Source organism: Xenopus laevis, chromosome 1S (genome assembly GCF_017654675.1).
Source record: "Xenopus laevis strain J_2021 chromosome 1S, Xenopus_laevis_v10.1, whole genome shotgun sequence".
In the NCBI taxonomy this organism is placed as follows: Eukaryota; Metazoa; Chordata; class Amphibia; order Anura; family Pipidae; genus Xenopus; species Xenopus laevis.
This window is the reverse complement of record NC_054372.1, coordinates 34029823-34055484: the sequence shown is the minus strand read 5'-3', so window position 1 is coordinate 34055484 and position 25662 is coordinate 34029823. Positions and strand designations below refer to the sequence as shown.

The 25662-nt window shown below is 40.0% G+C and overlaps 1 protein-coding gene across 1 annotated transcript; it reads left to right on the top strand.

The window, feature by feature from the left end:
- Window positions 1-74: 74 nt before the first annotated feature.
- On the top strand, window positions 75-24816 carry trappc11.S (trafficking protein particle complex subunit 11 S homeolog; the record flags this gene model as incomplete). The annotated part of the gene is given in 19 exon segments (NM_001094974.1): window positions 75-125; window positions 2859-3081; window positions 3949-4118; window positions 5308-5378; window positions 6922-7036; window positions 7465-7564; window positions 9523-9596; window positions 9899-9995; window positions 10410-10543; window positions 11120-11267; window positions 11891-11984; window positions 13253-13332; window positions 13416-13494; window positions 13760-13814; window positions 15405-15550; window positions 17438-17499; window positions 17590-17722; window positions 24731-24809; window positions 24812-24816. Coding segments are annotated over 18 exon segments (1846 nt in total), but the record flags the coding sequence as incomplete, so codon positions are not given.
- Window positions 24817-25662: the final 846 nt, after the last annotated feature.

Sequence of the window (25662 nt, the reverse complement as noted above, 5' to 3'; positions counted from 1 at the left end):
CTGACATCCTGCTACTATTTAGTATCAGCGTAGAATGGTACCTGTGCTAGTCGGACCTGGGACGGGGTGAAGATCAATTGGCTGGGTTGCTAGGGCTTTACATCGCGTGTGACTGGGCAGATCAGGTAATACATTAAGAAATAGTTGGACTCCATTTTTCTCTCTGTAGTGGAATACACAGCATGTGTTTGCTCTTTGCTAATGTGTGAGCCTCTAGCCAGGTCTGGACTGAGAATTAAAATAGGCCCTGGCATTTCACCTACACAGAGGCCCAATCAGCCCACATAGAGGCCCAAACAGCCCCCACCAGACCACTAAATACTGACTTTCTATGGGACCTTATAGCAGCTCCTCTGGCATTTGCCAGAACCCACAGATTGCCAGTCCAGGCCTGCCTCTAGCTATATGTTACTGCGGATACTGAAGAACCCTTTCTGCTGCTTTGCTTATTATTGTTCTGATCTATCAATGTAAACAGGGTTGCCAGGTCTAATTTTCAAAACCAGCCAAAGTCAGCTACAAAAGCAGCCCAAAACTAGCCAAGAGGCACTTCACAAGTAGCCCAAAAATAGCAGCAACATGTGAACTAAAAAAAAGTCTAAAAATTAAATGTATTCAGAAGTAGTGCTACACAAACACTCTTACCGCCTTTTGTGGCCATAAGGCCCTAATACAGTACATACAATAAATATTGGGAAAACGGGTCAACCAATAGACATTTTAGTGACCAGCAGGGTTTTGCCCCAAAATTGTCTAAAATTGAGGAAAGTCACAGGAAAATGCAACAATGGGATGGAAGACTGGGGGACAGAGCCCAAAATCTGGTAACTCTCGACAAGTCAGTCCCATTGCATACTGGGTATTGTAGTCTTACATTAAGCTTGGTAGTTGGTAAATTGTTAAACAAAAACTAGATTACCCAACATGCATTGGGAGACGCAGGCTTGGCACATTAGGGCAAGAAAAAAAAAGTAACCCAAATCCTTAACTTGGCTAGTTTGCACTTTCAAAACCCACCTGGGCTTTAAATTAGTAGCCCAATTTGACTGGAAAACCTCCAACCTGGCTACTCTGAATGGAAAGCCCTGCATAATTTGCTGATCCAATATAAATAAAAGATTATGTGTGCTCACGTTTCATAGATCCCCCCACTTGTCACTGAACTGCAGCTGTCCAGCATTGCACTGTATAAATGGCTGGGATGTGCTGCTGGGAGCTGTAGTCTATAAACACAGTAATGCTGGGTTCCTTGTTAGCCATAGAGTGCCCGCCTAAATGTATTAGTAAACAGAATCACAAAGGTCACTGCATTGCACTCCAAAGTCTAGCAAAGAAATCTCACTGAAATTGCTTTCCCATTTATCAGTTCAGCAACATATGACCAGAGCTGAACTGTGGATTCTTCCAAATACCAGAGGGGCTGCTGTAAGATTTCATAGACAGTCACTATTTAGTGGGACCACATGGGCTATTTGGGCCTCTGTGTACTTGAAATGCCTAGGCCTATTTTGAATCTCAGACTGGAACCGAGTATTACTGTGTCTAAAGTTGTTCATATTATGCTATACTTTTTTAATTTTGAAGATTCTTTGTGTGACACATACACACTGTGAAGTGTGGGGGATCACACTGGGATTTGCACCATAAATGCAGGCCACTCCAGAGTGAAGGAAAAACAATCCGTTTATTTTCCAACTCAAATGACCTTTACCAGCAGCAGTAAAAAATGGCAACAGAAAGATATACTTGAATTCAGCAACACAAGTCCAAAAATACAAAATGGCTTACTTCAGCCAAGTATAGTGTTCAGTCTGCATGGAGTAAATAGTCTAACTTTCAGGGAATCTCTTTCCCCAGTGAACAGCAAGTTATGACCACGTGAGTTCCATCTCACTCACCCCCTTCACCTGCTGCTCCTTAAAACATCCCTGGATGTCCAGCCCACCTTTGGCCGGTTAACCCATTGTATATTAAAGGACCAGTGACATCAAAAAATAATTTTTTTTTTAAAGTTATAAAAATATAATGCAGTGTTGCCCTGCACTAGTAAAACTGCTGTGTTTCCTTCAGAAACACTACTGTTGTTTATATAAATAAGCTACTGTGTAGCCATGGGGGCAACTATTCAAAGGAGAAATGTTACACGGTAGATAGCAGATAAGCTCTATAGAACATAATGTTATCTGTTATCCACTATTTATCCTGTGCCATATAGCCTTTTTTCAATTTCCGCCATTGCTACTCAGCAGCTTGTTTATATGAACTATAGTAGTGTTTCTGAAGCAAACAGATCAGTTTTACCAGTGCAGGGCAACACTGCATTATATTTTTGGTGTTGCTGTTCCTTTAAAGGGGGTGGCTCTTATAGGGAAGACTTTAAAACCTAAAGACTGGCAATATATGTCTGCCAACAACAGTAAATTCCTTCTGGCTTGCACAACCCGTTTTTTAGGCCTCAGCCCTAAAATAATAGTTTTTACAAAAGCCAATATGGCTGTGCATTTTAACAAATACAGCATACAGACCTACTGGCTTCTTTATACAAAGTTCTCTTTTGCTGCGCAATGTGGAGACATAGAGGGACTTGAATGGACCCGGGTGGTGGGAAAACAGATGGTCAATACATCCGGTTAAAACAGCTTGGTCAGAACACTGATATTTTTACTTTATCTTGCCATTAAATATACGATTAGCTGTGGTCAGTAGGGCTCTGTCTTTAAAAAAAAAAAAAAATATACTACATAATCTTTGTGGTACATAGTAGTGCACATTAATCAGCATAATGTAATTATATTGAATAACCTGTTTTTTAAAATATCACTAATAAGCATTTTTGTTCTTGCAAACTTATCTTCTAGTTTGTGTTCCTGTTCAAAGATGGGCCCTACACAGTGGGACTTTCCTGTGGAGTTATGCTGCCGTCCTATGGCCTTTGTGGCCCTTTCTGGTTTAGATGTAACTTTTAACGCAGTTCACAGAGCTATCTGGGATGCTTTCTGTGCCAACCGAAGGGCAGATCGTGTACCCATCTCATTCAAGTTTCTTCCTGGTGACCATGAGTATCCAAAATGCAGAACAAAGGTAGTGTGAAATACAAATCTTTATGACTAGCAGTGACTGTTGGGAATTCAATTCTCTCCGAGGCACAAGCCCAGTTACTTAGACTGCAGCTTTTATGAATGAGTTTCTTAAATAAAATTCACCTTTGTATATCAATCCATAAGGGCACTGCCTTCAATATATGTTTTGATTGTATAAATAGTAGCTTTTTTTTTGTTACTGTAATGGTACCAGGAAATCTCCAGATATCATGTGTATTGTTTGTTAAGAAGGGACTGAAATCAAGTTCTATCGACAATTCTTTAAAGGCACAATTCAGTGTAAAAATAAAAACTAGGTAAATAGATAGGCTGTGGAAAATAAAAAATGTTTCTAATATAGACAGGAAGCCAAAAATGTAATGTATAAAGGCTGGAGTGACTGGATGTCTAACATAATAGCCATAACACTACTACTAACTCTCAATCGACTTGAAGGGGGACCATATGGGACATAACTGTTCAGTGAGTTTGCCATTGATCCTCAGCATGTATCTCAGATTTAAAAGCAACAGTTATGGCCCATGTGGCCCCCCTCAAGTGACTGTTTGGTTACTGTCTGGTAACCAATCAGTGGAAACCAAGGGAGCTGCAAAGCAGGAAGTAGTGTTCTGTAATGTTAGAAATCCAGTCACTGCAGCCTATATACATTACATTTTTGGCTGACTAACTATATTAGAAACATTTTTTATTTTGCACATACTATCTATTTACCTAGTTTTTATTTTTATACTGAAAAATCCTTTAAAGCAGTGTGATGACTGACATCCCCCTACCCCAGCAGCTATTTGGACTGCACTGCTCTAACAAATGTTTTTTTCTTGTTAAATTCTCTTCTTAACATGTCTAGAGAACATCTTATGAGTGGTACATCCCAAAAGGAATTCTAAAGACAGGCTGGATGAACAAGCATCTAAATCTGGTGCCTGCCTTGGTTGTGGTGTTTTATGAACTTGATTGGGACGAGGCCCAATGGAAGGAGAAGCAGTCAGAATGTGCAACCAGAGTTGAAATTGTCAGGTAAAATATACCTATGCTAGTACAAGACATTCTTTATGGATATTAAACTGGATAACTGGTTTCTGGATAAGGTATTGCATGCCTGTATTAAAGGAAATCTATACCCCCAAACAATGTAGGTCTCTATAAAAAGATATTGCATAAAACAGCTCATATGTAAAATCCTGCTTCATGTAAATAAACCATTTTCATAATAATATACTTTTCTAGTAGTATGTGCCATTGGGTAATCATAAATAGAAAATTGCCATTTTAAAAAATAAGGGTCGCCCCCTGGGATCGTAGGATTCACTGTACTCACAAACATACCAACAAACCATACATGTTATGTCACATGAGCCAATTAACAGACAGAGTTCTGTCTTTTGCTTCCACACTTCTTCCTGTTACAGTTAGAGACAGCAAAGAGACCATCACGAAATGGTGGCTCAAGGCAAGAGATGTAAAATGACAATATTTACTTAAATATATATTCCAGTTTGGTAAGATTCTTTAATATGCCACTGAATATGATATGAACTATCTGTTGCTTAAGTGTTCATTTTGGGGGTATAGTTTTCCTTTAATGTACAATTTACAATGTACTTTAACATTGCAGTCCTTCAGGAATGTGGATAATTTATTAATGAGGTGCTACTTGCTTACATTTACTGCTACAGTATATCTAATGGGCTTCCTGATATTTCTTTCTGACTAACCATGTTGGCTGAAAAGTAAATGCACGAAAGATCAAGTTTAAACCACAGGCTCAACAAATAAATAAACTCCTTTACCCTTTCAATGTGTGGTTCGCCTTTTATTTAACTTTTGGTGTGTTATAGAATGCCCTATTCCTAGCAACTTTGCATTGGTCTTCATTGTTTGTTTTATAATTTTTTTTTATTATTTGCCATATTTTGCTGACTCTATTCAGCTTTCAGATGGGGATCACTGACCCCAGCACACTAAAAACTATAGCACTGCAAGGCTGTAAGGCAATGCTGTACTGACAGATATTTCTTTATAAACCTAGGTGCCCTGTGATGTACTCTTTTATGTGTGGGCTGATAATCACATTACATTTAAAAAAAAAAAAGTAAAAACCTCAGGCAACCTAGACACTGCACTACCCAGAGTTGCAATTTTCCACAGTAGGGGCATCCCACGAATGTTGAGTTTGCTAATTCCATGTTTTGTGTTTCTTTTTCAGGCAGAGCCTACAAGTGAGAAACACAAAAGTTGCTGTGGTTTTAATTCAAAAAAAGACTCCTTTACCACCAGGTGCGAAAAAACATCTTACATTTCTGTATCCAAGTTTTATATGTAATTTTTTAATAAAAATGCACCTTTTCTTATAATTGGAGTTCGTTTTAAATTAAACGTTCCCTTGTGGTGGCTTCCGGTTACATATGACTTGCAGAGTTCATTAAGCTATGTATTTCAAAATGATTTTGCTTGCCTTCCTTATTTATCCCCAATATGCTTTAATGGTGTAATTCACCTTTAAATTAACTTTTAGTTATGTTACAGAATGGCCATTTTTAGGACATTATAACATGGTCTTCATTTTTTAATGTTCATTGTTTTTCAGTTATTTGCTTTCCTCTTCTTCCTCTTTCCACAATTTAACTGGGGTTCACTAACTGTGGCTTCCAAAAAATCATTGCTTTGTAAGGCTACTTTTCTTTCTCATCAACTATTTCACATTCAAACCACTACCTAGTTGCTAGGGTAATTTGAATCCTAGCAACTAGATAACTGCTGAGATTTTAAAATGGAGAGCTACTAAACAAAAAGCTAAATAATTAAAAGCCAGACATTATAAAAATCCAACTGCAAAGAGTTGTTTCCCTTACACATAGCTGAAATAATTCATCTATGTGTTGATTCTGCATATTAAAATGGGAGAAAATTGGTGTAAAATATTTAGGGATGCAACAAATCCACTGTTTGGGATTTGGCCAAATCCCCAAATCTTTTATGAAAGATTCACCGAATACCAATCGAATCATAATTTGCAAATGCAAATTAGGTGCAGTAAAGGAAAAAGTCATTTTTTTTCACTTCCTTGTTTTATGATGAAAAGTCATGTGACTTCTCTCCTCGTCCCTAATTTACATATGCAAATTAGGATTGAGATTCAGTTCGGCCAGACACAAGGATTCGGCTGAATCCTGCTGAAAAAGGCTGCATCCTGGCCAAATCCCGAGCCGAATCCTGGATTCACTGCATCCCTAAAAATATTTCAAATGCACTATTCTAGTAAGAAAATATTTAACGGAGACCTACAGCTGAAAAAATATGGCTATTTAGTATGTGTATGAGCTTCTGTTTAGTAGCTAAGCTTTACGTGTCACTGAAAATTATAAAAAGCATTAGCGGCAGATGAGGTTACTTCAGTTATAGTAGCTGATGCTTGTGGGCTTATAATTAAATCTGATGCCAGAACGCTCTGGGTTTTATGTTTCCATGTAATGTGACACTAAATGAATTGCGCGCTAGTCATATCTTAAATATTTTGTTTTATATATACTGTTTAGTGTGAGTTGGTCCCCATTAAAAGCAACCCAAAGCATGGGAATGTAAAACAGCTGAAAATAAGATGGGGTTCTACATGGGGTGTCTGCAAAGACATTGATACTGTTTTCATTCCTAGAGAGCTATAGTGGCCCTGGGCTGCTAAGAAAGTCGAAACAAATAGCGTAACATGTCTAAATGTATTATTTGTTGAGCTATATTTTTCCTTTCCAATAGAGAGGGAATTACAATTTTTATAGCAATGTATATCATGTAAACTAGATTTTCTTTGTGTTCTCATTACCAGGGGAAGACATGATTGCTTCAGAGAGGGCTGCTGCTTTGTGCAATGCCTGTGACCTGTCTGGCAAATCTCTGTTTGTACTGCCACACACTGATCACCTTGTTGGATACATTATTAGGTCTGATAATCTGATTTTAATGTTTGCATACATTAAACTGGCCTCCTTTCTGCATAAAAATAGGATGTGTATACTACAGAGCTTATCTGTTATCTGCTGCATATCCTGTGCCTTTTCTCCTTTTTCAGCTTTGAATGACTGCCCCCCATGGCTACACAGCAGTTTGTTTATATAAACGATAGTAGAATTTCTGAAAAAAAACACACCATTTATACAATTGCAGCACAACAGTACATGATATTTTCATTATTTTCAAACATTTTTTATTTATGGTGTTACTGTTACTTTAACAGATGGAGGTCCACATGTTACAAATCCTTGATGTATAGCGTAATTGTAATTTCCTATAATGCAACCATAGTAGTACCTTACATTTTTATATTCCCTTTCTTTTGCTTATATTTTTATCTATTTGTCATTTGTTTTAGATTAGAGAATGCATTTTATGAACATGCACAAACCTATTACTATACAGAAATCCGGAGAGTAAAATCACACAAAGAGTTCCTGAATAAAACCACCCACCAAGTAAGCACTTAACTGTGTATTTTAAGCTGTCACTGTATACTCTCTTATCCATGTATAAAATACCATGAGCGACTTCATGCAGATTTCAGAATATTTTGTAAATAGATTTTGACTTAGCTGAGGCGTATGTGGCCTTACTACTTCTGTTCTCCCAGTAATCTCCTACTAGCAAATGTGGCATGGTGATAGTGCAAGCTGTGCGTATATAGAATGACTGGTGTGTTTGTGGTTGGCGGTCTGTTTTGTATTTTTATGTCTGCCCGTCTCCAAATGTTTTTGTTGATCTAAGTCTGTCTCCTGTTATTATACAGTCATTAATGCTGCTCATGGTCTTTCAGAATGACATTAGTATGTTTTAGCTCAGTGCTGCTCAAACTTGAGTCTCACCATGGTGGAAGCTGCTGTAAATTCTTTATAGCAACTATATTGCCAGTTACCTCTACTTTTAAAATGAAATAATGAGATATTTCTCTGTGAATCAGTTTGTGGTTTTTACATACATAAATAAAAGTTTTCAGAGATATGTAGACATAATTTAGGTAGTGGTTGGAGCTTGGACTTTAACTATAATACTGTAAGAGGTAAGGCCCTGGTGAAAAAAGGCTGGCAGCACGTGGTTTGTCCATTCCTAAGGTGCTAGAAGTAGCTAAACAAAAAGAATAAAACATCCAGTGACTGGATCACATCCACAAAAATCTGCTGGACTCTGAAGTCTGAAATGTAGTATGTTAAATGATTCTTTATACTTTATGCTTCTGATGAAGTGGCAGGACGCCACGAAACGCGTTAAGCGGGCAGCCAGGGGTTTATTGCTGCTGTAACCTGTTTTTATATGTCTACTGAATAAAATCTTTATTTTTTTAACATTTTACTGAATTCTCACGGTGCTCCATCCTTTTTCTGTTCCTTTATACTTCATAAATGATCTCTGGCTTGTCTTAATGTTTAGCAATGCACTTTATTATTGCTGACCTCTCAGTGGTGATGGCACTGTATTAATGGCCTGAGCAATACGCACTGTATTAAAGGAACAGTTCAGTATATAAAAAAAAAAACTGGGTAAATAGGCTGTGCAAAATAAAAAATGTCAGTAACCAATTAGGGGCTTGAGGGGAGGGGGGCGCATGGGTCATAACAGTTTGCTTTTGAATCTGAGCTGCATGCTAAGGATCAAATGCAAACTCACTGAACAGTTATGTCCTATGTGGCCCCTCTTAAAGTCGCTGACTAAAGCTGGCCATACACGGGCTGATAAAAGCTGCCGACCGACCGAGTCGGCAGCTTTTATCACCCCGCGTGTAGGGCCCTCCGACGGGCTTTCCCAATTGATATCTGGCCGAAAGTCGGGCAGATGTCGATCGGACAGGACTAAAAATCCTGTTGGATCGCGGCCGCATCTGTTCGTTGATGCAGTCCCGCAATCCAACCACCCGTTACCCTTCGTTGTGATCTGATCGTTGGGCCCTAGGACCCTTGATCAGATGAGCCCGATATCACCGACCTCAAGGTGGGCATATCTGGGAGCGATCCGCTCGTTTGGAGACATCGTCAAACGAGTGGATCTCTCCGTGTATGGCCACCTTTACTCAGAGTTAGAGAGCTGCAAAGCAGGGAGTAGTGTTCTGGCTATTGTGTTGTGTACATCCAGTCACTCCAGCCTTTATACATTACATTTTTGACTAACTATATTAGAACCATTTTTTATTTTGCATGGACTATCTGTTTACCTAGTTTTTATTTTTACACTGAACTGTTCCTTTAATTGTATGTTTGGGATACTATACAATATTGTATCAATTGCCTCACCATGAAAATATGCACAGAGACCAATGTGGCACTGTTCTGACAGTCTGTCTGTGGTGCAAACCACTGTAGTATTGAACCCTTGTTACTGAATTTACATTTAAATCATTTATTTACATGACTTTCTTCTGCATTTCTGCAATCTGTAATTACAGCTGTTGTTTGTAAGACATCAGTTCAAAATCGCATTCTTCAGTGAGCTAAAGCAGGATACACAGAATGCCTTGAAGTAAGAAATTTGTTTTATTTTCTATATAAAAATCAAAAATAAAGTGAAAATACACATTTTTGAGATTTATTTTCTCATGGATTGGTTCAGTAGTACATGAACCAAGCTTTATATAATGATATCTTACGGTTAGATACATTTGAACAGAAACCTACTAGCAATTACAATGATTTCTCCACTGGCGAGAAAAACCCTAGAGGAGGATCCGCTTATTGAAATAAACTTTACTGTTCTGCCAATTGCTTGCTTTGAAGGCTCAGCTTAAACTAATTGTATCTTTTATACTTTTCTCTCATGTTTAGAAACTACAGGACAGCTTACAATCTGGTTCATGAACTCAGGTCTCATGAAACAAATATGCTGGAGATAAAAACTATGGCTGGTTTTATAAACTACAAGGTGAGAGGCCTACCCAAATATCTTTTGTATACCTGACAGAATGAGTTTACAATACACAGCACTCTGCATTGCCCACAGCAAGGTTTATTCACATTTTTTTTACCTTTCACTCCAACTAAATCTGTTCTTCTAAAACTCACTTTTTACCACACATTCAATGCATATTGCAAAATAATGTAATTTTATGCATTGCATTTCTGCTTCACTTCTGCTCTACAGCCATACTTAAATTGCAGTTCAGTGTTTCAAGGATTATTTTAGCAATAACTGATTGGCCACTTGTCTAGATATACTAAAACAGACAAATATAGCACAGGGTAACACAAACATAGACTTAAGAAAATTATTTTAAGAAAACTGTGGTGTGACTGTACATAACTGCCCATGATTTTTTTTTCTTTTTTTGCACTATAGATATGCCGCCTGTGTTTCCAGCACAACACTCCACTTGATGCCATTGCACAGTTCAGGAAGCACATTGATTTATGTAAGAAGAAAATTGGTAGTGCTGAGCTGTCATTTGAGCATGCAGCCTGGATGTCTAAACAGTAGGTGACCACATTCAGATACCGGTTAATTCCTTAGAAATAGTAGAATAGAAAGTCCCAGCTTTGGACTAGATTGTAGACCAAAGGCTTTGCCAACTGTGCATGCAACAGGCAAGTGTATATTACAAGGAAGTGCAATAGTTGTCGCAAAAGGATTCATGGCAGGCTAATTGGTGCTAGAACTGTCCCAAAATAAGCCCGACATATCTGTATATCCGTATATCTTTTTATTTATTTTACATATTTATTAGTAGTGTTTAGTAACCAGCAATATGAATTTTCACTGAGACTATGGGATTTTTCACAAGTGCCATGTTAAGCACAGGCAGGTAAAAGCTGGAGATTGGCCAAAATTTAGCATGAAATCTTAGCGAAGTTTTGGGGATCGAAAAATTACTTAAAAAGGAGGGGTGTAAGGACCCATATAAATTCTAGGCATAGACCAACTGTGGAGAAGGGTTGGTCTATGCCTAGAGTATAAGAGAAACTATTCACTGGGATGCCACCTATCTTGCTCAGGTTGCTTTTGAAACCAGGCTGGAAACTTGAGTGCTGATCTAAAGAAACTAATTCCAGGTTCCAGGCATTTGGAGATATATTTGATGAAGCTATAAAGCTGGGCCTAAATGCAATTCAGACACAAAATCCTGGATTTTACTATCAGCAGGCAGCTTACTATGCACAGGAGCGCAAACAGCTTGCTGCTCAACTCTGCAATCATGAGGTAAGTACAGCAGTTATTTATTCTCATTAACTTCAGCTTTCTACAACTCATCAGCAGAATATAAGAATGTATATGAAATGAAATTAACTCTTGTCTTATGTTTCACTGCCTCATAAGGGGGGAAAAAATCATCCATGTAGCTCAGGGAAAATGTTATTATATTATCAACGATTTATATTAAGACCAGTTGATTTTCTTAATCTTAAATTTATGCCAGGATTTCTACAACTGGTTGGACTATACATATTGCATTTACTAATGAGCCCTAAGTAACACTGAACACTATTGCCAGGGCAAGATTTAATTAAGGGTAGAGAGGTTATAAGTAGGGATGCACCGAATCCTGGATTCGGTTTGGGATTCGGCCTTATTTAGCAGGATTCCCACCCCTAATTTGCATATGCAAATTAGGATTCATTTCAGTATTCTGCCACATCTTTTGCGAAGGATACGGGAGTTCTGCCAATCCAAAATAGTGTATTCGGTGCATCCCTAGTTATAAGGCATTGGTCTCTGGCCAAATCATATATTTTTAGATATTGTAATTTGTGTCTTAATTGATACTCGTTGGAATCTCTCTTATTTGCAATTTCTTTTTAATTAAATGTTTTTGTTCATGCTAGCCTTCTGTTGCATATCCAAATCCTGATCCACTTGAGACGGTCAATGGAGTTCTTGATTTCTATGGACAGAGATCCTGGCGGCAAGGCATCCTTAGTGAGTTACTATGGTGCTATACAACAGTTTCTACTGATATTTATGTGGTGCAAAAAGTAATCTAGGCCAAGTTACAAAATTACACTTAAAAGCAGTCCAACAATAAGAAATGGGGACTAGAATATATAGCTAAATCAGATACCTGACTTATTTGTCAAATTATAATATCTTAAACAAGGATTTGTTTGAGTACATTTTATTGGTTTTACTCCATAGGCATTGACCTGACCTCTTTCATTCAGCATATAGATCACTCAGTGCAAAATAATTTAACCTGAACAAGGGGTGCAAAAGTGTGCCCCTTTGGCTCTTGGACAGATAACTTCTGCCAGTCTTCTGTTAATGGCGTGTACAGGCTGTGGTCTCCACCTCAAGATAGCACAGTTTTGGGGAGCACAAGGGAGCCCTGTACATCTGCTTTAAATGTAACTGAATTCAGGTGTACTTTGGTTGCTCAGCATCAATCCATAGCTCCAGTTTAATAGTGTGAGAAGTGAAAGCATGCTAAGCTGTGGTTTGGAGCAGTAATTGTAGTCATAGACAACGGATTGTAGTCATAGGGGCATAGTCAAAGGGGAAATAGAAACTTGTATAGAAACAAAGGCACACAGTAAAACTACTGTGTTTGCTTAAGAAAGTAGTGTTTCTGAAGCAAACGGATCAGTTTTACCAGTGCAGGGCAACACTACATGATATTTTCATTACTTTAAAACACTTACATTTTTTGGTGTTTCTGTTCCTTTAAGGTGAGAGCCCAGCAAACTTTTGGAGGCAAGCCCCTTAATCAAGTGCACTTGCTGGGATCTCACCTTAAAAAAAGAGACCTTGGAGTTTTTGTAGAAGCATTGAGTGAAGTGTGCCGTTGTTTCTTTTTTTTGCTGCGACAATAAGGAAGCTTGTGATTTCAGCAGAGCCAGCATTATGCACCTCCTATCGGATAGTATACCTTATTTTTACATATAAAGGCAGAAAGAAGGTTTGATTGTGTATAAAAACTTGTATAGAATATTTAGAGCCATTTTTATCAAAATGTGAATTAGAACAAACTATATTATAAATCTTATACATAATATCTGAATACTAGGTGTCATTGGAAATGTTAATAATCTCATAGTTTTAGAAACACTGTTGTAGCATAATCATTTCTCTCAACGAATACTTTAGGATTAATTGTGCATTTTGAATATACATTACTTATATTTCCCTCTGGATTGTGGTAGGTTGGTGAATATGTTGAACTATGTAATGGAAGTTTTTTCTCTTTGCAGGTTTTGATTTGTCAGACCCAGAAAAGGAGAAGGCTGGAATTCTTGCACTTCAATTAAGAGAAAGTGGAGTCATACATTCGGTAAAACCTTGTTCATTTATTAAAGCTGCTATGCTTGGGGTTCTCGTTTGAAACTTATTTTTCTGCTATTTGTTTTTTTCCAGGAGCTCATTATTAGCCTTTTGAGTAATGCTGTAGCACAGTTTAAGAAGTACAAGTGTCCCAGGATGAAGAGCCACCTCAGTAAGTACATTCAGGCTGTCCATGGTAATCGCAAAGGCTATTATTTCTGCTTGGACTACTCATCTACATTATGCACATTGTAATATATAAGGGTCCTCAATGCAATTATTTATATATGCCAAAGCCCCTCTGTGAAACTCTTGATATCTAACTATTCAATTGTGTTCTTTCTTCAGAGGGATTTCTCTTATTCTTTCCCCCTGCCTAAATGTTTATTGAGTAAAGAATACTATATATAAATAGATATGCTTGGTTTTGCTTCTAGTGGTTCAGATGGGAGAAGAATATTACCATGCTAAAGACTACACCAAAGCACTAAAGTAAGTAATAAGTGGATGAATATGTTAATTTGTGGTAAAAGAAAAACTTGGTCTGACTTTAAAACTGTTACTAGAGAGATATGTAGCAATGTCTTCTTAGCAGCCATAACTCTTGTGTGAGATATAACTTGGTAAAATACAGCACACACGTACCTCAGAGAAACAGCTGATCAAACTGTGTAATGAGGATCTGCCCCATATAAATAAGTAGTTCATAGCTTATAGTCCATATAAATTAGTTCATAGCTTATAGTCTATATATAATAAGTAGTTCATAGCTTGTACTTCATAGCTTATAGTTCATCTATATAAGTAGTTCATCAGTGACATAACTAGAAGGGGGCGGGCCCTGGCGCATAAGCTGCCGGGGGGCCCTGAATCGCACCCCCTGCTCCCCCAGTAGTTACGCCACTGTAGTTCATAGCTTATAGTCCATATAAATAAGTAGTTCAGCTTATAGTCCATATATATAAGTAGTTCAGCTTATAGTCCATATATATAAGTAGTTCATAGCTTATAGTCCATATAAATAAGTAGTTCATGTTATAGTCCATATAAATAAGTAATTCATAGTTTATAGTCCACACTGTTTAGTCTTTCTTTGCATTTACACATATTAGCGGTATAGTATTTGCCACCTCTGTGGCATTCTGTATAGAAATTTGAATAGTGAAATGTTAGGGGCAAATTTACTAAAGAGCGAATTGGCTAACGCTAGCGAAAATTCGCCAGCGTGACGTCATTTTGCCACTTCGCCGATTTACTAACGGGTGCTGGCATAAATTCGCTAGCGAAGTAGACCTACTCTAACGCTACTTCGCACCCTTACGGCAGGCAAAGTTGCGCTCTGGTGAAGGGACGTAACTACGCTAATTCACTAAGTTGCGGATTTTCTTGAACGTTACCACTTGCGCCAGACTTTACTTCGCAACTAGGCGAAGTGCAATAGAGTAGATAGGGATGGTCCCAAAAAAAACGCTGGCGTCTTTTACTTTTTATAGGGTGATAGGCTGAAAAAGATCAAAATTTTTTTACCCCCTACATTTGATAACATATGGCACCTAAACTATAGTGTCGGCACATGTGTAGGGCATTAGAACACATTTATTAAGGTTCCCTGGCCTTGTATAGTGTAATGAGTTTGCTGCTGCTTATACGGCCATTGTACTTTAACTGCATGCAAATTTGCCATCGCTAGCGCAACTTCGCAAACGATCGGTAACTTTTGTGCGCAACTTTGAGTCCTCGTGGATTTGCGCAGCCCTGGCAAATCTACGCATGGCAAAGTGCGGCAAAGCCAACGCTGGTCGCAACTTCGAAGGTAAGTAAATTTGCCCCTTAGTGTTTGACTTACTAGGGGTTCAGTCCTTGATGTCCACAGTGCATATTTCCCCACCCACATAAATATATACGGAGGAGAAATAATCTGTGCACTTAAAATTAACATATATATATATATATATATATATATCTTCTATTTATGTTACTTCTCTATTTGTTCATATTCTACTTATTGCTAATGTTCTGCCTTTATACGTGTGTGTGTGTGTATATAGATATATTTATATATTTAAATTGTCATTCTTATAGGCTGTTGGACTATGTTATGTGTGACTATCGCAGTGAGAGATGGTGGACCCTGCTCACTTCTATTCTGACAACTGCCCTTAAATGTGCATATCTCATGGCACAGCTGAAAGATTATATTACCTATTCCCTGGAGCTGCTCGGAAGAGGTACCATGTTCAGCATTACAAAATCAAATCCATTGTTCCAAGCAGCTATTGTTATTGCTTTGCAGAAACCCAGCTACCTAATCACTTGTTTTAAACCAGTGAACAAGCCACTACCTTTTATACATATGGATGCAAAACTTGGCAGGAATGCAACTGTTAGTTGCTTATCTGACACACTGACAATTTTTATGTAATTGGAGATATTTAGAAATTGCCTTGAGTGTTCAGATTATCTGAACTTGCCTTCATAAAATAAAGACAGCAAGGGCACTTAAAATATGCAAAAATAAATGATTTAACAAAAAGGTACATTTTCCAATGTGTTTCTGCCATCATCAGAGTCATGTGTCTAAATTCTTTGTTGTGATAATCCTTATTACTATTTTCATGTACTGGACTCAACCTAATACTCCAGCCTTCTATATTTTAGTAAATGCAGATATATTTCTGCAATATGTTTTTTCCTAGATTCCACCTTCTTACATATATATCTCTTCATAGCTTATAAGCAGGTCCAAGTTGTTTTCAATTTTGTTCACCATAAACAAAGACTTGGAATTGAAGAAGGAATTGTTCAGTGTAAAAATAAAAACTGGTTAAATAAATAGGCTGTGCAAAATAAAAAATGTTTCTAATATAGTTAGTTAGCCAAAAATGTAATGTATAAAGGCTGGAGTGACTGGATGTCTAACATAATAACCAGAACAATACTTCCTGCTTTTCAGCTCTCTTGGTTTCCACTGATTGGTTACCAGGCAGTAACCAATCAGAGACTTGAGGGGGGCACATGGGTTATATCTGTTGCTTTTGAATCTGAGCTGAATGCTGAGGATCAATTGCAAACTCACTGAACAGTTATGTCCCAAGTGCCCTCCCTTCAAGTCACTGACTAACTCAGAGTTAGAGAGCTGAAAAGCAGGAAGTAGTGTTCTGGCTATTATGTTACACATCCAATCACTCCAGTCTTTATACATTGTTGGCTAACTAACTATATTAGAAATATTTTTTATTTTGCACTGTCTATTTATTTAACCAGTTTTTATTATTACACTGAACTGTTCCTTTAAAATTGAATGTTCTTGTCTCTGGCATTACAGTCTGGCAGCTCAGTGATCCAGGAGCTACTTTGGTTTGATACATTTCTCAGCAGTATCTGTGGAGTATTAGCAACTATTGTATCAATTCTAACAGCTGCCTGTAATAAAACTCAGGGATTCTGCTCAGCAGGGACAAAGATAACAAATGTATCAACTAAACATTTCAATTTAGAACAGTTAAAGAGTCGGCGACCCCCCCCCCCTCCCAGAGCTGCCTTTGATGGTGAAATATGAAACTTTACACTTAAGTATTAGAAAAATGGTCACAAATAGAAAGTGAATGCAAAAAGTCTTTATTTCTGCTGATCTATCTGAAGACAACAAAACTGAAAAAAAGTGTTTGAACACTTTTTTTCAGTTCAGATGTTTTCAGACTGTTCCCCAAAAATAAAGACTTTTTTCAATTACTTTCCATTATTTATTAATTTTTTACTTTTTTCCCAAAATCTAAGTTTAAAGTTGAATGTTCGAGCCTGGTGTATCAGTCTGGCAGCTCAGTAATTCAGGTGCAGACTCTAAACTGTTACAATTTTGCAAGGGTCGGTGACCCCCCTCCCAGAGCTGCTTTAGAAGGTGAAAAAGGAAACTTACAAAAAAACTGTGACACATAGAAAATAGAATGTAACTGGAAAAAGTCATTATTTCTGGTGATCTATCTGAAAACAGATCAGAAGGCGAACAACCCCTTTAAGTTACTTGCTTTGGGAAAGTTTTCCTGTTTGCTAGTTAATGGTAGGTTCTTTATGTTGTGTTTACGTATTTTTGACTATTGTCTTCTGCCTACAAACAGCATCAACCCTGAAAGAGGACCAGAAGTCAAGAATCGAGAAGAATTTAATTAAGGTGTTAATGGTGCGTTAAATATTATGTTGCTGGTCTGTGACGTTGCAGTGGTATATTAGAAGTGTTAATATTTCATCTTATTCTTCTATTTCTATTCAGAATGAGAGTCCAGAACCTGAACCTGAGTGTGATGTCTCCATGGTGAAGACAGCACAAAGGCTGTGGGCGGATAGGGTTTCCTTGGCAGGAAGCAACTTGTTTACCATTGAGGTGCAAGAATTTGTACCATTTGGTAAGTATATAGCGAAGGGCAACCTATAAAGTTTTATGTTGACTTATGCCCCTGAAGAAGCTGGTTTTCCGGTGAAACGCGTTGGGAGGCATAGGTGGACTGTGGGGGACTAGCTCCTATCTGCTCCCTACGTAGCTAGGCAGAATCACTCTGGGAAACTAATGGAAGGGTGGTCTGGGTGGGCGGTCTAAGCTAATGACCTGACTACTTACTGGGTAGTGTAATTTCGGTTGCAAATCTTCACGTTTGGTTACTATAAGGCACAATTGTTCTTTGGCTAAAAAGTAGAGCCATTGACTTGTGGCATTCTAGAATTAACTAGCAATTACCAGAACTAATACTGGGTGTCTTACTATTTGTCTGTATATAGACACGAGCAAGGGGGCAATTTAAATATACCCCATAAGTGACTACACTTGTATAGATAGTGGCTGAATGTATATCAGCACACCATTTCCCCACTTGTCCACCTGTGTGTTTTTAAGTTATATGTATTTCTCTTGCCTAGATTGGGGGACACAGGCACCATGGGGATGAAGATCCAGTTGCTGGAGGAAGGACACTAAAGGGTTAAGAAAAGCTCCTCCTCCTGCTCTGGGCTTTATCCCCCTCCTACTTCCTCAATCTTCAGTTTTTCTTTAGTGTCCTCAGAAGGAGGACGGACACGGAGTGGCTGAAGCAGTGGTCTAAGGGCCATAGCCACAACAGGGGTCTGTGATTTTTACTATCCAGTGCCTCTCCAGCCAGGGGTTTCCCCCCCCCCATCCAGGTGCCATTTGCCTTCCCGCTCTACGGAGGTCTGCAGGCTGGAGAGCTTCCTCCTCCACCCCTGGGCGGCTGGTTCCCGCTCCACGGAGGCTGCACCAGCTGCCGGAACAAGGGTGTGTGTGTGTGTTTTGGGCACTGTCGGCTGGCATAGGTGGTAAGTATATACCCCTACCCTCCCCTTCTCTTATTCTTATTCTGCCAGTTTTTTTCTGTGGCTCTATCCTTATTCGCCTATAGCATGCCTGTTGCAGCCCTTCCTACCTTCTAGCGGTGTTCTAGGGCAGTGCGCAGCGTGGGTTCTCTTCTCACCTTGTGCGCGTTTCTCCGCTCCATATTGAAAGTTCGGCGGCCATCTTGGTTAGGTGTTTGAGGCGGACGTACGCTACGCACGCCTAGTCAGCGTCTGATATGACGCGCTTTCCGGCGGCCATTTTGGGACACGCTGCGCAGGAGTCACAGGCGGGCGCTCGGTTCGCAGAGAGACGCGTTTTTCTGTACAGGTACCTCATTTTGGCGCTAAGAGCCTGTGACACTATTAGGCTTGTTTTAACATTTCCCCCTGTTTCCACAGGTTGCCTAAGTGCTTAGACGCTGAGGGGGGAATTGCTTCTCCTCCTCTTCTGCGCTCCATAGGCTCATTAGTTTGGGGCCGTATTAGCTTGATAAGCTTACTTAAGGGCAATTACCATGTCACACAAGGGGGTAGGGAACCCTGTCACTATGCCAAACAGGTCTCAAGACCAGCCCCTGCCCAAGGCACACGCTAATCGCACTTCAATTGTCACTTATTGGGCATGCTCTTCTTGTAAAGAAAAATTTGCGGGTGCTTCTGCTGACCCCATGTGTGGAACTTGCAAAACAGCTGCAGCTCCACCTCCCTGCCCTGTGCCGGCCACGATCACCCAAACGAGCACTGACTCAGAATTGGTGCGTGCGCTGACTCTGTCATTGGCAGGTCTCCAAAACCTGGCCAAGATACCAGAGACCCTTGATAAGGTGTTAGAACACCTTTCTACCCAACCACACAGTTCTTACACACACCAAGGGGCCCCAAAACGCCCGCCTCCTTCTCCACCATCCCAAGAGGATCAGGAGGAATATTCAGGGGAAGAGGGTTTGATTCTCTCCGAAGAGGAATCTGATACTGATCAGGACACCCCCAGGTCCCAAAAGGAGGTGGACAACCTGATTCAGGCAGTCCTTCAGACGTTAAATTTAGAGGACTCCCCGGCCAGTACAGAACCGAGTAAAAATCTATTCAAGAGACAACGCAAGTCATCCGCTGTATTTCCAGCATACGAGCAGCTTGACGAAATAGTCAAAGCACAATGGAAGACTCCAGACCATAAGGTCCAAATTTCCAGGCGATTCACTCAGGCATACCCCTTCCCTCAGGAATGTGTCGACCTGTGGTGTTCCCCACCAGCTGTAGATCCTCCAGTTTCACGTTTGTCAAGGGCAACCACTATTCCTGTCGCAGATGCAGCGTCATTCAAGGATCCTATTGATAAGCGACTAGAAGGGTTCTGCAAGGCCATCTTTACGGCGGCAGGTGGGGCTTTAAGACCTATATTCGCTACAGCATGGGTATCCAGAGCGATGGAGGTCTGGGTGGAACGCGTAGCCCAACTTATAGGATCCGAGGATCCTTCCACAGATTTAATTTTGGCACAAATTGCAGATGCAAACACTTATATATGCGAGGCGGCTCTGGACGCAGCCAAGCTAGTGGCTAGAGCTTCCGCCCAATCCGTAGCGGCTAGAAGATTCCTATGGCTCAAGACTTGGTCAGCGGACCTAACTTCCAAGAGATCACTAGTCAGTCTCCCCTTTTCAGGAAAACAACTCTTTGGAGCAGAACTGGATAGGATTATTTCGCAGGCTACGGGTGGCAAAAGCACTCTACTCCCACAAAACAAATCAAAACGACCTACCTTCAAAAGAAGGCCATTTTTTCGTCCCTTTCGCCCCTCCCAAGGTCAGAGGCAAAGGACACAGACGGAAAAACATCAAACACCAGGACGTCCTAAGTTCCAAGCTAGACACAACTCTACCTGGAACTCATCTAGAGCTGCAAACAAGAGCTCCCAAGACAAGCCCGCTTCCGCATGAAGGGGTGCCCACCCCCGAGGGCATCCGAATAGGCGGTCGTCTAAGCGGCTTTCGGGAGGTGTGGTCACAAAAAGTTCAAGATACCTGGGTTCTTCAATTAATAGGTCAGGGCTATCTCATAGAGTTTTCCCAACTCCCCCCAAGAAGGTTCTTCATGTCAAGATTCCCAAGATCAGAACCAAAAAGATCGGCCTTCCGGGAGGTCTTATACAATCTTGCATCCTCCGGGGTAGTAGAACCAGTACCACCCACGCAGAGGGGACAGGGGTTTTACTCAAATCTGTTCATAGTTCCAAAGAAGGATGGCTCCTTCCGTCCGGTTCTGGACCTCAAGGAACTAAACAATTATGTCAAGAGGTACCACTTCAAGATGGAGACTACCTCAGCAGGGAAAGGTTAGATCAGGGAGAGTGGAGCCTTCATCCAGAGGTTTTCCAAATGATTGTTGCAAGATGGGGAACTCCAGACGTAGATCTGATGGCATCACGGTACAATCACAAGGTGAAGGTCTTCATTGCAAGAAGCAGAGACCCACTAGCTGTCGCAGTGGACGCACTAGTAGTACCCTGGCATTTCCAATTGGTGTACGTCTTTCCGCCATTAGCTCTTCTTCCCAGGATCATAAAGAAGATAAGAGCAGAAGGGGTACCAACCATCCTGGTAGCCCCATACTGGCCCCGTCGCACATGGTTTACGGATCTGGTAACACTAGCAGCAGACGCACCATTTCATCTCCCAGACAGGACAGATCTTCTGTATCAGGGTCCCATATTCCACCAGAATTCACCTCGACTGAGTTTAACGGCGTGGCTCTTGAAGCCTTAATTCTATCCAGATCAGGCGTTCCGCCTGAGGCTATACCCACGATGTTGAGAGCTAGAAAGCCGGTATCGGCCAGGATATATCACAGGGTATGGAGGACTTTCATAGGCTGGTGTGAGAACAACCATAAGGACCCGCAGATTTGGGATGAGAGTAATCTACTACGATTCCTTCAGGAAGGATTAAACAAGGGGTTGGCTCTTAGTTCAATCAAGGTACAGGTTTCAGCCCTCTCTATCTTCTTTCAGCAGCAGCTAGCACAAAGACCAAATGTGAAAACATTCATTCAAGGAGCACTAAGACTTGCCCCTCCTTATCGCCAACCTATTCATTCCTGGGATCTCAACTTGGTTCTCTCCGCACTACAAGAGACCCCGTTTGAGCCGCTACAAACCATTTCACTTTCAACTCTCACTATCAAGGTTGTGTTTCTACTAGCAATCACGTCAGCTAGACGTGTCTCAGAGCTGGCTGCCTTATCCTGTAAGCCTCCGTATATGATTTTTCACAAGGACAAGGTGGTTTTGAGACCGACACCAGATTTTCTTCCCAAGGTAGTATCGGACTTTCACCTAAACCAGGACATAGTTGTGCCATCCTTCTGTCCTGATCCGAAGACTCCAAAGGAACAAAAACTCCATGCACTGGATGTAGTACGTGCATTAAGATGTTATTCTGCAGCCACAAAGGACATCAGAAAGGTTGATAGCCTGTTCATCTTACCTGAAGGACCGAGGAAAGGCCTCAGGGCTACCAAGGCGACAATTGCAAGATGGATAAAATCCGCCATTCTAAGGGCCTACAATGTCAAGGGAAAGCCTCCTCCATTCGGTGTCAAGGCTCATTCCACCAGATCGCTCAGCACTTCCTGGGCAATAAAACATCAGGCTTCCGCAGAGCAGGTTTGTAGAGCGGCAGTATGGTCTTCTTTGCATACTTTTTCTAGGTTTTACAAGGTCCATACATTCGCCTCAGCAGAAGCATGCTTCGGGAGAAAGGTGTTACGGGCCGTTGTCCCTGAACACTGAAGGATAGTCCCACCCTCATGGGTAGCTTTGGGACGTCCCCATGGTGCCTGTGTCCCCCAATCTAGGCAAGAGAAAAATAGATTTTTGTACTTACCGTTAAATCCTTTTCTCTTGTCCTACATTGGGGGACACAGGCCTTCCCTCCCTGTAAATTACTCAGTTTTTTCAAAAAAAAAAAAAAAAAAAAAGTTAAATAAGGAAGGGTTTATTTTCCTCTAGTTATGACCTTCCAAAAGTTCTTATTGTTCATTCTAGTTACTGTTGCCTTGTTCAGGCATAGGAACACAGCACAGCTGTCTCGGGGAGGGGCTCCTCTTTTTTGTTTGGCTTAGGATAGGGTGTCCCTACTTCTTCGGACTGAAAACTGAAGATTGAGGAAGTAGGAGGGGGATAAAGCCCAGAGCAGGAGGAGGAGCTTTTCTTAACCCTTTAGTGTCCTTCCTCCAGCAACTGGATCTTCATCCCCATGGTGCCTGTGTCCCCCAATGTAGGACAAGAGAAAAGGATTTAACGGTAAGTACAAAAATCTATTTTTTTATGGACATGGTCCAGCTTCATTGAGGAGGATCCCCAATGATGTGTTTTTGTAGTGTAAAAATTTTTTAGTGAGACTAATAAAAGTTGAGTTTTAAGCAGCGGTGTCCAAACTGCGCCCCGAGGGCCACATGCGGCCCAGGATGCATATGAATGCGGCCCAGCTTGAAACGCTTGGTTCCCGAGGAAACGTCATGTCGCAAATGATATAGGAGAAGGGGGGACTCTGCCCATTGCCCAGTTAGTAGTAATAATAATATAATAATAAGTCTATTTAATATCCAGGTGTCCCATATTCCAGTGTATAGCTCCATCTGGTTATCCAACTGGCATTGTAGTTCTTTTCTGTGTATTTCCTTTACTTTTACAAATCAAACGTGTTTGTGTATTTCATGTGTGGCCCCAGACACTTTTTCTTTTTCCACTGTGGCCCGCTGAGACAAAAGTTTGGACACCCCTGGTTTTAAGTAACTAATTACTACAGCACCTGAACTAGTTAACTGGAGGATTGCAAGTGTGATACAGAAGTTACTATGTATTCCTCTCTGTAATTCCTCAATAGATACACTTATTTGTTACATTTATTAACTTGCGGGTACACTGCTATTTTGTTTCAATTTTCTTGCTACTCTACAAGTAAGCATCGTTTTATGTTGTCTGTAAGATTTTGGCCTTGTCAGGGAGAAATGTTTGAAGCAGGTTTGCACTCTGCTTGTAGTGTGTGTATATAGGACATTTAAAGGGGTTGTTTCAAACACTTTTTTCATTTCAGATGTTTTTAGATTATTCACCAGAAACAGACCTTTTTAGTTGCTTTCCTTGTTTATTTTTTTTTTATTTTAATTGAAGTTTAATTTTCCTGTCTCTGGCAGCTGGTATTCTAAACTGCTACAATTTCCTACATTATTTGATAAATTTCTCGGCAGCAACCGTGGAATATTAGCAACTATTGTATCAATTATAACAACTGCCTTTAATGAAACTCAGGGATTTTGCTCAGCAGGGACAAAGATAAAATTTATATCAACTGTGTATTCAGAACGGTTAAGAGTTGGTGACCCCACTACCAGAGCTGCTCCAGAAAGACATAAGGTGAAAAATAAAACTTTAAACTTCAATGTTAGAAAAAATGTTCATAAATAGAAAGTAAAGAACTATCCGAAACTAACTAAACTGAAAAACAAGTGTTAGGAGGTGATCAACCCCTTTAATAATATTATAATGTATTTTAACCTTTGCATAGGTTTTCAGCTGCTGTTCGAGATTATGAAGAGTTGTAGTTCAGCAGCAAGGGCTGGAAGTAGTTGTAGGCAGAAGAGGCAGGTGCCTAGGGCGCAACAGTTGAGGGTCACTCACCTTCTCTGTCTGCCTACCCCTTGTCCCATCACTGCACATCCTTCCCCCAACATGTGTCATCACCATGAATGCTAAGGGTAGTTTAGTTTAAGATATCTTTTATAATAAGATATGACACCAGTGAAATAGTGTTTGTAATAATGCAAGAGGATATCATGAACATGTTAATAAAGGCTGTCAAATCTATTGCCCTATACCCACCAGCATCCATGGACCGCTTTTAGTAGATTCTGAGGGCTATAATAAAGATTGAGCTGAATTATAAATTATGCTCTTTATATCACATTTGATGCACTGGACAAACCAATTATGGTAAATTTACAAACCATTTTGACAGAATGAGGATTATCTTTTGCATGTTGCAATATAATGCAGTTTTCTGTTTCAGTGCAATGCAAGGCAAAGTTTCTGTCGCAGAGCTTTCATGTTGATTCCCCTATTGAGATGCATGTGTATCTGAAGACCGATTGCCCCCATCCAATCCGCTTTTCCAAACTTTGTGTGGGCTTCAGCAACCAGGTAATAATCCACATAAACACGGTCATTATGAACTTTTTCCTTACAGGAGGGTAAGAATGTCAATAATGTTGTGTGTTTATATGAAATGCAAATTCCCTGGCCCTGTAGTGTATTAGTAACTCCTGTGCAACTGCACACATTTTCAAAAAACATAATTTTAATTTCAAGTTTATAATACTAACATTATGAAGTCCCCATACAACATCCAGGTAAATCCATATGGTGGACATATTTCACTCGTTAACTGGTCATATTTTTCACAGGTTAACACGTCCCTGCTTGGTTGTATTATCTTGGGAAAATAGGGAAGAGATCTCCAAAGGCCAACACCATTTTAATTTGCCAATACCACTTTTCTCTGTAGCCACACAGAAAGTACTGTAAAAGTACTGTATCAGCAACTGTCATACTATGTATACAATTTTCTCAGCAGTGCAACAATGCATGGCAGTCCTGTTGGAAGACTACTTTTATCGTTTACACACCCTCTGTGACATTAGTCTTAAAGGATCAGTAACATCATTTCTTTTTATTCAAAAATTTGTTAGGGGCACATTTACCTAGGGTCGAATATCGAGGGTTAATTAACTCTCGATATTCGACCGTCGAAGTAAAATATCAAAGTCGAATGATTTTGCGCTATTCCTACGATCAAAGGAATAATCATTCAATCGAACGATTAAATCCTTCGATATTCCTTCGATCAGGAAATTGTTAGGAAGCCTATGTGGACATTCCCCATAGGCTAACATTGGCCTCGGTAGGTTTTAGGTGGCGAACTAGGGGGTCAAAGAATTTTTT